We start from the raw sequence: 17,132 nt of genomic DNA on the forward strand, positions 1-17,132 counted from the left end.
AGCCTATTCAACCTCTCTTTTGAATCGTCTGAGATCCTCAAAGATTGGAAAGCTGCCGCGGTCATCCCCCACTTCAAAGGGGGAGACACTCTAGACCCAAACTGCTACAGACCAAAATCTATCCTACCCTGCCTTTCTAAGGTCTTCGAAAACCAAGTTAACAAACAGATCACCGACTAATTCGAATCCCACCGTACTTTCTCCGCTATGCAATCTCGTTTCTGAGCTGGTCATGGGTGCACCTCAGCCATGCTCAAGGTCCTAAACGATATCATAACCGCTATCGATAAAAGACAATACTGTGCAGCTGTATTCATCGACCTGGCCAAGGCTTTCGACTCTGTCAATCACCACATTCTTATCGGCAGACTCAACAGCCTTGATTTCTCAAATGATTGCCTCGCCTGGTTCACCAACTACTTCTCAGACAGAGTTCAGTTTGTCAAATCGGAGGACCTGTTGTCCGGACCTCTGCCAGTCTCTATGGGGGTGCCACAGGGTTCAATTCTCGGCCCGACTCTTTTCTCTGTATACATCAGTGATGTCGCTCTTGCTGCTGGTGATTCTCTGATCGACCTTTAAGCAGACGACGCCATTCTGTATACTTCTTGCCCTTCTTTGGACACTGTGTTATTAACTAACCTCTAGACGAGCTTCAATGCCATGCAACTCTCCTTCCGTGGCCTCCAACTGCTCTTAAATGCAAGTAAAACTAAATGCATGCTCTTCAACCGATCACTGCCCGCACCTGCCCGCCCGTCCAACATCACTACTCTGGACGGATCTGACTTAGAATATGTCGACAACTACAAATACCTTGGTGTCTGGTTAGACTGTAAACTCTCCTTCCAGACTCACATTAAGCATCTCCAATCCAAAATTAAATCTAGAATCGGCTTCCAATTTCACAACAAAGCATCCTTCACTCATGCTGCCAAACATACCCTCGTAAAACTGACTATCCTGCCGATCCTTGACTTCGGCGATGTCATTTACAAAATAACCTCCAACACTCTACTCAGCAAATTGGATGCAGTCCATCACAGTGCCATCTGTTTTGTCACCAAAGCCCCATATACTACCCACCACTGCGACCTGTATGCTCTCGTTGGCTGTCCCTCACTTCATATTCGTCACCAAACCCACTGGCTCCAGGTCATCTATAAGTCTTTGCTAGGTAAAGCCCCACCTTATCTCAGCTCACTGGTCACCATAGCAGCACCCACCCATAGCACGCTCTCCAGCAGGCATATTTCACTGGTCACACACAAAGCCAATTCCTCCTTTGGCTGCCTTTCCTTCCAGTTCTCTGCTGCCAATGACTGGAACGAATTGCAAAAATCACTGAAGCTGGAGACTCATATCTCCCTCACTAACGTTAAGCACCAGTTGTCAGAGCAGCTCACAGATCACTGCACATGTACATAGCCCATCTGTAAATAGCTCATCCAACTACCTCATCCCCATACTGTTCTTTTTTTCCTTTACACCCCAGTATATCTACTTGCACATTCATCTTCTGCACATCTATCACTCCAGTGTTTAATTGCTAAATTGTAATTATTTCGCCACCATGGCCTATTTATTGCCTTACCTCCCTTTTCCTACTTCATTTGCACACACTGTGTATAGACTTTTTTGTATTGTGTTATTTACTGTATGTTTGTTTATTCCATGTGTAACTCTGTGTTGTTGTTTGTGTCGCACTGCTTTGCTTTATGTTGGCCAGGTCGCAGTGGTTAATGAGAACTTGTTCTCAACTAGCCAACCTGGTTAAATAAAGGTGAAATTAAAAAAATATATTTAAAAAAAATTCACACCTGTTGTCCCAGGTATAAATCAGTCCCTGATTAGAGGGGAACAATTTTAAAAAGCAGTGGACTGGCTTCTAGGTCCAGAGTTGAGTTTGAGGGGTATAGTGCATTTTAGAGTTGAAGAGCACCAACCACAGATAAACATGCACTCTAGACCATCTCGAAGATTAAATTCAATATAGAATCAGTGTGACGAGGTGACAAAGAGATTGTTTTACTATTGTAACATGCAATGAATAGAATTATGTTGTTCTCTGGTTTAGAAATCAAACTCTGGTTCTCTTATTTCAGACCAAATTTTATACATTTTCCCCAGTTGTTTTTTTAGAGAACATTGTATTGCAAGGTATTCTACAGTATATGTGTAGGATATGCTGTGTTGGCTAATTTGCATATGCAGCTTAGTTTTTAAACCTCCATTCTAGCATACATGACACACACATCTTTCTATCTATATGCTTTTATTTGGCTTTCTAATAAAAGTATATGATTTAATGTTTCTTTAAGCCTGCAGCTAGTTAATTGAAAAGAGACATATAATAAGACCAAAACATGACAACAACAAAAAATGTCACTGACAGATAGCTAATAAAACACTAGCATGATGAGCAGGCAATTTTACATTTCCAGTAGCAGGCTAGGCTAGTCAAATTAACATTGGCTAGCTTTAAAAAAAAAATGGCTAAATGGTGAACAGAGTTACCTCTTAATGGAACAATTTGTATTGCATGCTGCATTTTTCAAAGTGCACTCAAAAACAGATGTTTATCTTATTTCAGTCTTTGGGAGTTCATCAAACACATACAGCAAGCAGTTTGAGTTTTCAGACCTCACTTGAGGCTGTGTTTACATCCTAGATAGAAGCAGTGTTAAACTATACTTTTTATGAGAAAATGTGCAAAAATTGAAAGTGCCAACAAATCTTATAGTTATTAAAATAATGTTTTACTGTCATATACAAAAAATCTGCTCCTCCCTCGATGGGGATCGATCAACTTCACGTTTTTTGGCTTCTGCCCACAAACTATAGGCTACTGCATATTTGAATTAATACTTGACAGAGTAGCCCACCATTCACATTCTATTCCATATTCTGAGCCATAGGCCTATCCAAGCCTTTACACATAAGGTAGTTGGTCCAAAGTTGGCATTGCGACACTCACTTTAATTGGATTGATAATGTATTTCTATCCCAGTTCACTTTCACTACAACAAAGTAATCAGCCTCTGTTTTCAGGTAGACTAACACAATACTTGTTTAATTTTATTCATGATAGAATCTTCAGCTTATTAGGACTGAACATGATTTCCTTTACAACCAATGTATGTATGTATGTATGTATGTATGTATGTATGTATGTATGTATGTTGTATGTATGTATACTTTTTAATGAATTGATACTGCGATTAAATTGTGTAATCATGTCAGCAGTTTCTTGACTTTGAGTGCATCGACTCCTTTTAAGTTAATTGAGTATTAGACATTAATTTGGTGCCATAGTCTGATCTAGTGGTAATGCTGCACATGGCCCTTTGCAGCATGGATTCAAACCCTGCCTACGCCTTCATATCTGTATTCCTCTACCTTTCTGTCACCCCCTCTCATTCATAACTTTATATCTCAATAAAGAAAGAGAAAATACTAATATATATAAAGAAATTAGTAATTTAAAGACCATGTACTACCCAAACATGGTGAAGGGTTCATAAATAGAATAATGGGATTTTGACATTGGTGGTGACTTTCTGAACTGTTATAGTTAGACCAACAGTTTAAAGTAATACAGAAAAATGTTGGTATTTGAGTTCTGATTGACTAAATTGACAACATTTTCAGGAAAGTTGTTGTATTTTCCCTTAAATTCACCAGAAACAACCATTCACAGCTATTTGTTTTAAAATGCTTTAGTAAGTTACACAGTATATGTAAGTTGCATAGTATAGTATATGTTCCTGCTATACTCTCCTTCTTCCCTTTTTCCTTTTCTTCTAATCTGGTATCAGCTGGTCTTCGCCCTTTCATCACCCCTCATGTCTGTTTCTGCAGTCACAAAACTGCGCCTCCTTCCACCATTGTCACTGTGATAAAAAGAACAGAACTACCTCGAGACCAACGATGGTGGATAAATGAAGATAGTTCACTCAGGCCGTTGACCACTGTCTGCTTAAGGGGGTGGCTCCTTAAGCCGACAACAATACGATAGTGGTCTGCTTAGTTAATTGACTTTCTTTGGTTGAAAAAATGAAGGAGTGGGCTGTCTCGCTTCCTCTTCCGTCTCTGCTTGAGACTCCAGAATGCTGAGTCACAACGACAAGGCAGAAATACAGCCAGGGCAGATCCTAAGTCATTCCATACTGTAGAAGAACCAACAGGAGGTTATGACAGGAAAAATCAGGGGAACAAATTTCACTGGGGACAGGGGGGACACATTTTATCATTGGAATGTGTTACAGAACAAGGCAAAGGTGTGCTTTAGGACCATGCGGATCCCTCCGAGCAGTCGGGTAGGATGTTTGCAGTGTTTATTCGACCCCCCCCAAAAAAAAATAATAATAATATATATATATATATATATATATATATATGTGTGTCCCCCACATCTAAAACCAAAGTTGCGTCCCTGGTTATAATAGTGGGAGGGGCAAAGAGTACAGACTAAAAACACTGTGTCACCCTCCAGAACTTCAATAGAAAGAGTTATGTAACGGTTAACCATTTACAGTATTACTGTTTATAACTTTGTGGTCACATGATGGACCCGGTTGTGACTTAACACAGGTTATCGGGGTTGAACATTACAGAAAAGAATTCCATAAAAAAATTAAGACAATTCTTTGCCAATTTTAATTTTAATGCTATGTTTGCCCTTCTGCAAAAATAAGGTCACAACCTGGACTCAGGGGTAGACGTAACATAGTAAAAGTAAATTTGGGATACTCCAATTAGTATGATATGTTTTGTATGGTATGTATTAATTTGTGGATGTCCATCATCAATTTCGTATTATATTTTACGAATTGTAATTTGTACAATATGTTACGAATTGCAATTTGTACAATATGTTACGAATTGCAATTTGTACAATATGTTACGATTTGCTAAACATATGATATGTTACGAATTCCAATTTGTTGTGGCCAACTTTAGCTCGGTGGCTAGGTGCAAACGTTAGCTAGGTGGCTAAAGTTAGTTAGGCTAGGGGTTAACCTGTCTGGGCTATGGGGCAGTATTTTCACGTCCGGATGAAAAACGTACCCAATTTAAACAGATTACTACTCTGGCCCAGAAACTAGAATATGCATATTATTAGTAGGTTTGGATAGAAAACATTCTGAAGTTCCTAAAACTCTTTGAATGGTGTCTGTGATTATAACAGAACTCATATGGCAGGCAAAAACCTGAAAAAAATCCAAGCAGGAAGTGAAAAGTCTGAGAATTGTAGTTCTTCTTTTGATTCTCTATCGAAGCTACAGTGTCTGTGGGGTGACGTTGCACTTCCTAAGGCTTCCATTGGCTGTCTAAAGCCTTCAGAAAGTGATTTGAGCATTCTCCTGTCACTGGGCAGATAATAGGAGCTCAGTTACTGAGTGGTCTGCCTGGCAACAAAGGGATTGGATATGCGCAGTCACGCGAGCACGCCGTTCCTTCATTTTCTTCTTGAATGAATATGCTATTGTCCGGTTGGAATATTATCGCAATTTTACGTAAAAAATACCTTAAAGATTGATTTTAAACAGCGTTTGACATGCTTCTAAGTACGGTAATGGAACATTTTGACTTTTCGTCTCTCGTTCCGCGCTCGCGCGTTATGCCTTTGGATAAGTGATCTGTACGCACGAACAAAACGGAGGTATTTGTACATAAATATGGATTATTTCGAACAAAAACAACATTTCTTGTGGAAGTAGCAGTCCTGGGAGTGCATTCTGACAAAGATCAGCAAAAGTAAGAGAATATTTCTAATACTAATTCTGAGTTTAGGTTGCCCCGAACTTGGCGGGTGTCTGAATAGCTCACCGTGATGGCTGAGCTATGTACTCAGAATATTGACAAATGTGCTTTCTCCGTAAAGCTTTTTTAAATCTGACACAGCGGTTGCATACATGGGTAGTCAATCTATAATTCTTTAAATAATTGTTATATATTTTGTCAATGTTTATGATGAGTATTTTTGTAAATTGATGTGCACATTCACCGGACGTTTTGGTGGGAATACATTTTCCTAACATTACGCGTCAATGTAAAATGCTGTTTTTGGATATAAATATGAACTTTATCGAACAAAACATACATGTATTGTGTAACATAATGTCCTAGGAGTGTCATCTGATGAAGATCGTCAAAGGTTAGTGCTCCATTTAGCTGTGTTATGGGTTTTATTGACACATGTCCTTGCTTGGAAAATGGCTGTGTGATTATTTTTGTCTATGTACTCTCCTTACATAATCTAATGTTTTGCTTTCGCTGTAAAGCCTTTTTGAAATCGGACAATGTGGTTAGACCAACGAGAAGTTTATCTTTAAAATGGTGTAAAATAGTTGTATGTTTGAGAAAGTTGAATTATGACATTTTGTTGTTTTTGAATTTTCCGCCCTGATATTTCACTAGCGTCCCACCTAGCCCATAGAAGTTAAGGGTTAAGGTTACGTCTAAGGTTAAGGTTTGGAGTTAGGTTACAGGGTTGCGGTTAGGGTTATGGGAAGGGTTAGCTAACATGCTAAGTAGTTGCAAAGTATCTAAAAAGTAGTAAATAGTTGCAAAGTTGCTAATTAGCAAAAAAGCTGATGTTGTCTGTGATGAGTTACAAGCAATTTTTGGGATGCTAGACGTTCGCCTTATATGCTCACCCAAACTTATCCTTTAAGCATGCCACATAATTTAGTCAAAAAGTGATGTCCCTTTTCGCACAAAAAAAGGAATGCCAAGTATGTCACAGCCCTTTTTGTAACACCGGTTTAAGCATAAGTCTAATGTCACTCCCAACAGTCTGAAGAGGCTTGACTCATTGTCTCCTATTCTTTGTTTGCTCTCATAATGAAAACATTACGCTATAAAGTGAGGTTCAGTCTAAAACAGTTGATCAAAGTAACACAGAGCAGGGCACATACTTCAAGGATTATCTATGTTGAAGAAGACCCTTACCCCCATTTGAAGCAGTCTCATCATTTTTCAAGAAACAATAAACCTAGATAGTAGCTATGACAACCTGATAGATAGAGCCTGTTTTGGCTTACATTTAAGGAAAAAGGGGGTCCTGTTCTCAAACAGGTCCTGTTCTCCAGCGTCGTCCGTGTTTGACTGGAGTAGGCCGTCATTGAAAATAAGAATTTGTTCTTAACTGACTTGCCTAGTTTATATAAAGGTTACATTTGAGTATACTGTAAAAGAACTGTAAACTTTTAGTTGAGCTTTCTAGCACTTCGACTGTCTACCGGAAGCTGATGCTGTTGATATGCAACCTCTTGCTAGCTTGTTAGCATAACAAATTACTAGCTAGACATCATACCATTTCGGATGTGTTTGTAAATTCAATCTGGAGTGCCAGAGTACGCTCTGGGCATTTGTAAATTCAGATCGTTGTCAGATTGTCCGTTCATAAATTCAAAGTGTTTTGCTCTCTGAGCATTCAGAGCCCACACTGGACGCTCTGGCCGAGGAGTAGGGTTCATCCAAGCGTTCTGACTTCACAACGGCAGTCAAGCACCCAAACTAACTGGCTAACTTTGTCTAGCTTGCTAGCTACTTCCAGACACAAATGAGAGAACACTTCACTCTGACCATTTTACTCACCCTAGCAGAGCTGGTTAGGCTGCTTTCATGTTATCCAGAGCATTGGTGACTGTAACTGTGGTGCTGGCAACAATTTAATTACTCTTTTTTTGCAGACATTTACTGACACCGGTTATATTCAATGGGTGTTACGTTTGTAAATTCATCAATTAATCTGCGCTTTGGCACACTCAGATGAGAGTGCTCTGATATCGGAGTAGATAGCCAGAGCAAATTAACTATGTCCATTGAGAACGAACCATGACTATGCCACTTAGCTAAGCCTGATCTCTTAATAGCCAACTAAATGTATGTTAGGTAGCCAGCTAACATAACGGTACATACTACTGTAACGATATGCTATGCGGTTCATAAGTATAGCGTTGTTAAAGGATTGTAACGTAACTTATTTGAAAATTAATTACATCGCTGAACATTTTCTTAACATTTGTCATAGCTAGTTAAAGCAATGAAATTGTATCCACTCTCGTCGGACTTCGGCTGCATATTTTCCGCCATTTTCTTAAAATCTGAAACCATTGGGAGGCCACGCCCGTTTTCTGAAGAATGCATTATGGGCCATGAAAGCACGGAAATAATGTCAATTTTGGCTAATTTATTACGACATCCGGGAACTTCTGGCATACTAACTATATCCATACTATGACCAATAACCATACTACATACTCCACTTACATCACAAATAGTATGGGTAGTGCAGTTAGTATGAGTATTCGAACACAGCTCTAGTTCTTATGAATACCAGTGATGTTGCAACTACATGGATGTACTGAACAATAACCCAGCAACCTGAAATCACCCTGTCAACAGTTGTGGAAGATCAGGTCATGTGAACTGAAGTTCTTAGGAAGGTTACTTTATTACTGTAGTCTTTGATTTTCATTAGCTGTAAAAAAAAATCCACTTCACAGTTTTAGCTTAATAACCCATGTATTGTTAGATTTATGTAGCTACTGATTTTGTGTAGTTATTTCTAGGATAATGTAATCAACTTTGATATACCATTTGTCAACTACAATATGTCATTTGAAACCGAAAGGTGTATCATGAAATACCATTTCTACAAAAGCCAGCCTTTCTTTCTCTGTCCACTACTGTATTCCCATACCTCATACTGAAAATTGAATTGATATGAAAAAAGTGTGATAAACCCTACAGTTTTTCTTTTGACTGCATTCTGGAAAAGGTACATAATTAAGCTAAATGTGCTATTGAAACATGTGCTCTTAGAGAATGAAACAGAAGTTTACAGAACTGCGTCTCAACGTTCGATTCCTTTTATATCCTAAATCAAATGTAGACATAGACTATTTCTCAATTAGCCCAATATTAGAATGAGTGTTCAAATTCTTCCTATTTTGTTCTAAGGATATAACACACACACCTTTTTCAACAATAAGCGCTGTAGTTAGACCTGCACTGTAGCATTGCTTTTGGCTGATACCACTGCTTTAGTTGTTTCCAATAAAATGTTACTTTCTAATAAACAAAGTAAAAAAAATAAAAAAATAAAAGACAGAGATGAAGAGGTCAAGGCGAGAGTATTTACTCCGCCCAAAATCTGTCCGCGTGAGATAAGACCATTTATGTGTGGAGGTATATAACAGAGTGTCAAATTACTTAAGGATTTTGATCGAATAGAAGTTTCGTAATGTTTAAGATTTTACAAAACCTTTTACAAACGCCGACATATTATATGTTGATGCACGTGGCATTCCGGCAACTTTGAGAAAAACGACGTTTAGTTCTGCGTGTTGTTTACACGCATACCTGCCCTCTCATTGGTTAGAATCTTGCCTGTCTTCAATCGCTGAACACCTGTATTTCCATTGTTAGAGTTGTCACTCGTCTCTCTTGTTAATATAATAATCTTAGCTTTAGGTCATGAGGTGTATGAGTGGGCTCGTCGTCAAATGATCCGCCTAGTTCCTGTTGAAATTCTAAAGGTGATTGGCTACGCTCTGTGAGGGTGGATTTCATTGACGCGTTCCGTTCGGAACAATAAATAGAGGGAACAAGGCTCCTTCCACTTCACAAGTCTGAGAAGACGCATGAAGAAGTTCTTGCTTCAACAGTGATTGAACGGAACTCCTCTGCCTTCGTCCCGCATTATAGAACATTCCGGATTGATAACGTAACACTTACTTGAACTGTAATAGCAAAATAGTCGACGGAAATTTATTTTTGTACATTTCATTTTGATATAAAAGAAAATCTGCCAAGATGGAGTCTCAGATCCGCCAGAACTATCACCACGATTGCGAAGCTGCCATCAACCGGATGATCAACATGGAGATGTTTGCCTCCTACACCTACACTTCAATGGTAAGTCTACCAAGATGACCGTTTTGTTGATCTACCTGTGTATTATTATGCCTGGGCCTAAATATTTTTCTGTACACCTAGGCAATTAACATCATTGGGGTAGATCTATCATTCAAATGAAGCTGATTGGCTCTGTCCAAGGATATATTTATCTTCTTGGCAGGTTACTAAGTAGGCTGAGTTTCTGGATCATATTGCTGTGTCAATCATGCACAGATCCCTCAATGATAGAATGAGTCATGTTTGACATGTTTCTAAACACTTGTCTGTCCACCCAGGCTTTCTATTTCTCCCGTGACGATGTAGCTCTGCCTGGCTTCGCGCATTTCTTCAAGGAGAACAGCGAGGAGGAGCGGGAGCACGCCGACAAGCTACTCTCCTTCCAGAACAAGAGAGGTGGACGCATTTTACTCCAGGACATCAAGGTGAGCCCCTGAGCAGCTAAAACCACATTTACATTGTATACTGCGCAACAAAAAGATCGTACATTTCTTCATAGAGGAGGCTTCTCTGGTAGCAATGGTTCTTGTCTCAGTTGAAAAGGTTCTATCTGGAAACAAGTGGTTGATCTAGACTCTATGGCAAGAAGTCTAAAGGACCCTTTATAGTCAATCTAGAGCCTTTTCTTTAATACTGTGAACTTCAAGTTTTGGATGAGTAGTCATTCATGTTAATACAGTTCATTGTAAGGCACGCCCTATGTGGCTGCCCTGGTATTAGGGCAAGGTGGCCAGAGGAGAAAATGTCCTGACTGATTAGGCCTGAACACACTGCCTGCATGAGGGGTGTAACTCCATCCACTCTATCCAAACTCTCCCAATGTTAATATAATACATGCTCACTATTGGTCACGTGCACCGACTACAACAGGTGTAGACTTTACAGTGACGTGTACTTATGAGCCCATTCCCAACAATGCAGAGTTAAATGTAAATATTTGCTAAAGGAAATGGTAACACAAAGAACAGCAAGGCTTTATACAAGTACTGAGACCATGTGCAGGGGTACAAGGTTGTTGAAGGAATACAGTATGGAGGTAAGGGTGAAGAGTGACTAGGCAATCAGGATATGTGACTGGTGTCAATATGCATGTAGGCTTATGTAGTGTCTGGGGGTATGGCCTAGTGAGTGTGAAATAAGTGGTTTATACACATCTACTCAGACCCCTGTTTGCCTCCAGAACAGCCTGAATTTTTGGGGGGATGTTCAGAAGGTGTCTGAAACAATCCACAGGGATGTTGGTCCATGTTCACACGCTGAAATCAGGCAGTTGCTGCAGATTTTACGGCGACGTAGTCATGCTGTGAACTGCCCGTTCCAAAGATGCTCTATTGGTTTGAGGTCTTGGGACTGTGCAGTAAACTGAACTCGCTGTTCCAGGCAATATTTTTCCACTCAATTGCCCACTGGAGTCACTTGTTTTTAGCTGAAAGGAGTGTAACCCGGTGTGGTCGTCTGCTGCAATAGCCCATCCGTGAGAATGATCGAGTTGTGTTCTGAGCTTGGGTTCTGGAAACCTTTGTGGTTGCAAGCGCCTTGCTCTATCCACTGAGCCACACCGGACCCATGATATGTGCTTCATAAACTCTAGCTTATGTGGTTGTTCATTGTCACTGTTAAAATGACTCCATCTTGGTCTTTCTGCGTTGGTTCCAGTTTGTCAGATATACTCATTTAATTGACTTTTAATTGTCTAAACATCTGTTAGTAGTCCCTAACCCTCCTGTGTTCACTCTGTCCTGTGTAGAAGCCAGAACGTGATGAGTGGGGCAATGGGCTGGAGGCCATGCAGTGTGCTCTGCAGCTGGAGAAGAATGTGAACCAGGCCCTGCTGGACCTGCACAAGATTGGCTTGGACAAGGTTGACCCCCATGTAAGTTATATTGGAACTGCACATACCATGTATTTATCACATAGAATACAGGTACTGTCCCAGGAGATGATCAGGTTGTTGTAGCTCTGATAACTAACACACAATGCAGCTCATGCAGGAGTTACAGCTGCAAACACCTCATTATCTGCCCTTATGTCATTACCACCAGGCTCTTGTGTTACTGTATCTACAATAGTCTGTAGTTATTCTCTTGTCTGACCTGTGTTTTCCCTCTTTAGCTGTGTGACTTCCTGGAGACCCATTACCTGAATGAGCAGGTGGAGGCCATTAAGAAGCTGGGTGACCACATCACCAACCTCACCAAGATGGATGCTGTCAAAAACAAGATGGCAGAGTACCTGTTTGACAAGCACACCCTGGGAGGCCAGAGCTAAACCACTTCCATCCCCAGGCTACAGCATCCAGCCTCAAACCAGGACTCCTGGCTTCTCTGATAGATCCTACTGGCTTTGCATTTATAGGGAGGGTGGAGTGTTAAACTGGTGCAGTGCAACACAGCTGTAACATTGAGGTGTTTTTGTTGACAACACTTGTATTTTGGAGGCAAGGCATCTTGTAAAACAATTAAAAATCACTGAAATTAAGTGTTGACCTGTAGTAATGGATGTTGTAACAGTCTATTCCGGTTCTTTGCTCCGTCTTACTGAGCATCTCAATTTCCTAGTGATAAATACTGACAATTTTGGACCTACTAGTGACCGAGGGTCATAACAATAGGAGAAGTTTAACATGAGGTTTAGAGGACATTACCTTTGACCACAGAGGTCACTATTACAAGATATGTTAAAGACATCATGTCAAATAAGGGCCCAACTGTTACCCATTTCACTTTTAGGGGTAGAGTTAACTACAGTCAATGTGGACCTTTACTCTGTGTATCTCAAAAGGTCGTCATTAGACGGCCTAGAGGTAAATCAAACCCTTGCGTCCTGCTTGGTAAATCCATATGGCGTATTTCTCTGATGGGAAGTTTGGCTCTTACTGACACAATATTAAAACTTTAATCATTTTATTTCAGTTGGTAATACCCAGTAGTGTTCCCTACAGCATACTATGAACTGAATTCTCTAAATAGTAGTGATTCTACAAGCCTTTAGTTCACCAGAAGGGGCTTATTGGAGCTGTCATATGGTTGCAAAGCTACTGGTAATTACCCAAAATTAATAAAGTCTTCTGTCATGAACAGGCAAGCCAACTTTAACTCATACTTTAACTGAAAATATTGCTATTTTTCATGTGTCCATAGTGCATGGGTTTCTGGTTGATAGACCAGATGATTGAAGGGGAAAGTAACTTGACATGGTAACATTTACATTTTTATTAAATAAAGGTAATGGTATGTAAGTTGGTTTATATTTAGGGTAATGTTGTGTGGCTTTGTAAAATATACTTTAAAATAGAATGACGTGCTAAGGCCACACAGAGGGCCAGAGATTTGAGATCTGAAGTACCCAAAAAGGCCACTAGATGGCAGCTGACTAAATTACATATTCCTTAATTGACCAACATTTATGGATCCCTATTAGCTGCTGTCAAGGCAGCAGTTACTCTTCATGGGGTCCAGCAAAATAAAGGCAGTTCTATACAATAAAACTAACATTACATTACTAAACAGATTTAACACATTAAGGGTTTGCCCTCAGGCCACTATTCTACTACCACATATCTACAACATGTGTGTGTGTCTGGTGCATATGTTATCGTTTCTGTGCCTATGTGTCTCTTCACAGTCCCTGCTGTCCCATAAGGTGTATTTTTATCTATTTCTTAAAATATGATTTTACTGCTTGAATGAGTTACTTGATGTGGAATAGTAGCCATGTCATGGCTCTATGTAGTACTGTGCACCTCCCATAGTCTGTTCTGGATTTGGGGACTATGAAGAGACCTGGTGGCATGTCTTGTGGGGTATGCATTGGTGTCTGAGTTGTGTGCTAGTAGTTTAAACTGACAGCTCGGGGCATTCAGCATGTCAATACTTCTCACAAATACAAGTAGTGATTAAGTAAATCTCTACTTTGAGCCATGAGAGATTGACATGCATATTGTTAGCTCTGTGTACATTTAAGGGTGAGCCGTGCTGTCCAGTTCTGGGCCAATTGTAATTTTCCTAAGTCCCTCTTTGTGGCACCTGACCACACGACTGGACAGTAGTCCAGGTGCGACAAAACTAAGGCCTGTAGGACCTACCTTGTTGATTGTGTTAGAAAGGCAGAGCAGTGCTTTATTATGGACAGACCTCTACCCATCTTAGTTACTGTTGAATCAATATGTTTTGACCATGACCGTTAACAATCCAGGGCAACTCCAATAAGTTTAGTCTCAACTTGTTACATTTCCAGATTATTCAGAACAAGATTTAGTTGAGGTTTAGTGTTTTAATTTTAGGTCCCAAATACAATGCCTTTAGTTTTTGAAATTCATGTATTTAGGACTAACTTATTTCTTGCCACTCATTCTGGAACTGACTGCAGCTCTTAACCTGTTATGGATAGGGGGCAGTATTTTCACGGCCGGATAAAAAAACGTACCCGATTTAATCTGTTTATTACTCCTGCCCAGAAACTAGAATATGCATATAATTGTTTGATTTGGATAGAAAACACCCTAAAGTTTCTAAAACTGTTTGAATGGTGTCTGTGAGTATAACAGAACTCATATGGCAGGCCAAAAACTGAGAAGATTCCAAACAGGAAGTGCCCTCTCTGACCATTTCTTGGCCTTCTATAATGTCTTTATTGAAAACTGAGGATCTCTGCTGTAACGTGACACTTTCTAACGCTCCCATAGGCTCTCAGAAGGCGCCAGAACGTTGAATGATGACTTTGCAGTCCATGGCTGAAAAACAGTAGCGCATTTGGATAGTGGTCGATCTGAGAACAATGAGACGGGTGGTCGCGTGCACGTGAAGAGTCCATTTTACATTTTGAGTCTTTGAATGAAAACAACGACTCCCGGTTGGAATATTATCGCTATTTTACGAGAAAAATCGCATAAAAATTGATTTTAAACAGCGTTTGACATGCTTCGAAGTACGGTAATGGAATATTTTGAATTTTTTGTCACGATATGCGCGGTCGTCACCCTTCGTTACCCTTCGGATAGTGTCTTGAACGCACGAACAAAACGCCGCTATTTGGATATAACTATGGATTATTTGGAACCAAACCAACATTTGTTGTTGAAGTAGAAGGTAATCCAATTTTTCTTATAGCAAATCTGAGTTTGGTGAGTACCAAACTTGGTGGGTGTCAAAATAGCTAGCCTGTGATGGCCGGGCTATCTACTCAGAATATTGCAACATGTGCTTTCACCGAAAAGCTATTTTAAAATCGGACACCGCGATTGCATAAAGGAGTTCTGTATCTATAATTCTTAAAATAATTGTTATGTTTTTTGTAATTTAGTAAATTCACCAGAAGTGTTCGGTGGGAATGCTAGTTCTGAACGTCACATGCTAATGTAAAAAGCTGGTTTTTGATATAAATATGAACTTGATTGAACAAAACATGCATGTATTGTATAACATAATGTCCTAGGAGTGTCATCTGATGAAGATCATCAAACGTTAGTGCTGCATTTAGCTGTGGTTTTGGTTTTTGTGACATTATATGCTAGCTTGAAAAATGGGTGTCTGATTATTTCTGGCTGGGTACTCTCCTGACATAATCTAATGTTTTGCTTTCGTTGTAAAGCCTTTTTGAAATCAGACTGTGTGGTTAGATAAAGGAGCAAATAGTAATATGTTTGAAAAATGGAAGTTTTCGGATTTTCGAGGAGTTTGTATTTCGCGCCACGCCCTATCATTGGATATTGGAGCGGTGTTCCGCTAGCGGAACGTCTAGATGTAAGAAGTTAAGTGTTGCAGTGATTTCACCTGCTGTGGTAGCTGATGTGTATAGTGTTGAGTCATCAGCATACATAGACACACAGGCTTCACTTAGCACCAGTGGCAAGTCATTAGTAAAGATTGAAAAAGTAAGGGGCCTAGACAGCTGCCCCCCTAAATGTGCAGAATGAAATGATTTTTACATAACAAATTTTTGCTATCGTTCTTTTTTTACATCTGTTATTAGAAAGTGGCAAGGATGATGATTATTAACATGGTCTTTTGCCTGCTAATGCCTGCAATGCAGTGAAGAAAACGATATGACAACAATAACGTCTAATGTAACTGGCCCCTCTAACAGTACAACTGGCCCCAGTTGAAATGGTGTAGAACCGCCACTGGCAGTGATTACACCTGCTGTGGTAGCTGATGTATATAGTGTTGAGTCATCAGTGTACATAGACACACAGGCTTCACTCAGCGCCAGTGGCAGGTCATTAGTAAAGATAGAAAAAGTAAGGGGCCTAAACAGCTGCTCTGGGGAATGCCTGACTCTACCTAGATTATGTTGGAGTGGATTCCATTAAAGAACACCCTCTGTGTTCTGTTAGACAGGTAACTCTAGATCCACAATTAAGCAGGGAATGTAAAGCCATAATACTTACGCTTTTTCCAGCAGCAGATTATGATCAATAACGTCAAACGCTAATAATTTATTTAACCTTTATTTAACGAGGCAAGTCGGTTACAAACAACTTCTTATTTACAATGACGGCCTACACTGGGCCAATTGTGCACCACCCATTCTCGAGTTTGTTGTGCAGAGGCTGTTTATGTTTTGGTTCTACAAAGCTGTGTCCATAATAACATACAACAATCAATTAATTGCATTCAATATATTTTTCTTCTCGATGCTGCCTGTAGCATGATCTATTTTGCCTACGACCATATGACAGACAGTTGTTGGTCGCAGCACATCACCAATGGATTGCATATTAATCTTGCTGTATAATTCATTGCGGCCAGTAGGTCAAACTAACTAAACTAACAAACAAACGAACTAATATAATTCACTCAGAAAAAAACAAATCATGAGTCATGACTATTGAGTCATTAAAAAGTTGTTCCAAAAGAATGAATCGTTCTTGAACTGCATGTCATTTGCCAGAGGTTGACACCATAGGTCCCAAGGTGGTGTGGCAAAATGTGTAAGTGTCTTTTCTGGGGCCTAGAGTGTTTCCTGATCTCATGACCTGGTCAGGTTTAACTCTGGGTCCTATTCGTAGGCCATGACAAAATATTATTGTTTTAGGTAGCTTCCCTTTTCGTCTGTGCTATGACTATAGGACTGAGGGTTTTCTTGTCAGGTTATGTGGATTGGAAACACTCCTGGGCTAAGGTGGATCAAACTCTTTCAAACTACCACAAACCTTGCTATTACTCATTCTGAATCTGATACCAAAAGAGCCAGAGACAACA

The 17,132-nt window shown here is 39.9% G+C and overlaps 1 protein-coding gene across 1 annotated transcript; it reads left to right on the plus strand.

Moving 5' to 3' along the window:
* The first annotated feature begins 9,623 nt into the window (after positions 1 to 9,623).
* On the plus strand, positions 9,624 to 12,408 carry LOC106600115 (ferritin, middle subunit-like). Its single transcript, XM_045714924.1, has 4 exons — positions 9,624 to 9,930; positions 10,209 to 10,355; positions 11,678 to 11,803; positions 12,043 to 12,408. The coding sequence occupies exons 1-4, from the start codon at positions 9,829 to 9,831 to the stop codon at positions 12,196 to 12,198; spliced, it is 531 nt and encodes a 176-aa protein (XP_045570880.1). The 5' UTR covers positions 9,624 to 9,828; the 3' UTR covers positions 12,199 to 12,408.
* Positions 12,409 to 17,132: the final 4,724 nt, after the last annotated feature.

This window comes from Salmo salar, chromosome ssa03, assembly GCF_905237065.1.
Source record: "Salmo salar chromosome ssa03, Ssal_v3.1, whole genome shotgun sequence".
Lineage (NCBI taxonomy): Eukaryota > Metazoa > Chordata > Actinopteri > Salmoniformes > Salmonidae > Salmo > Salmo salar.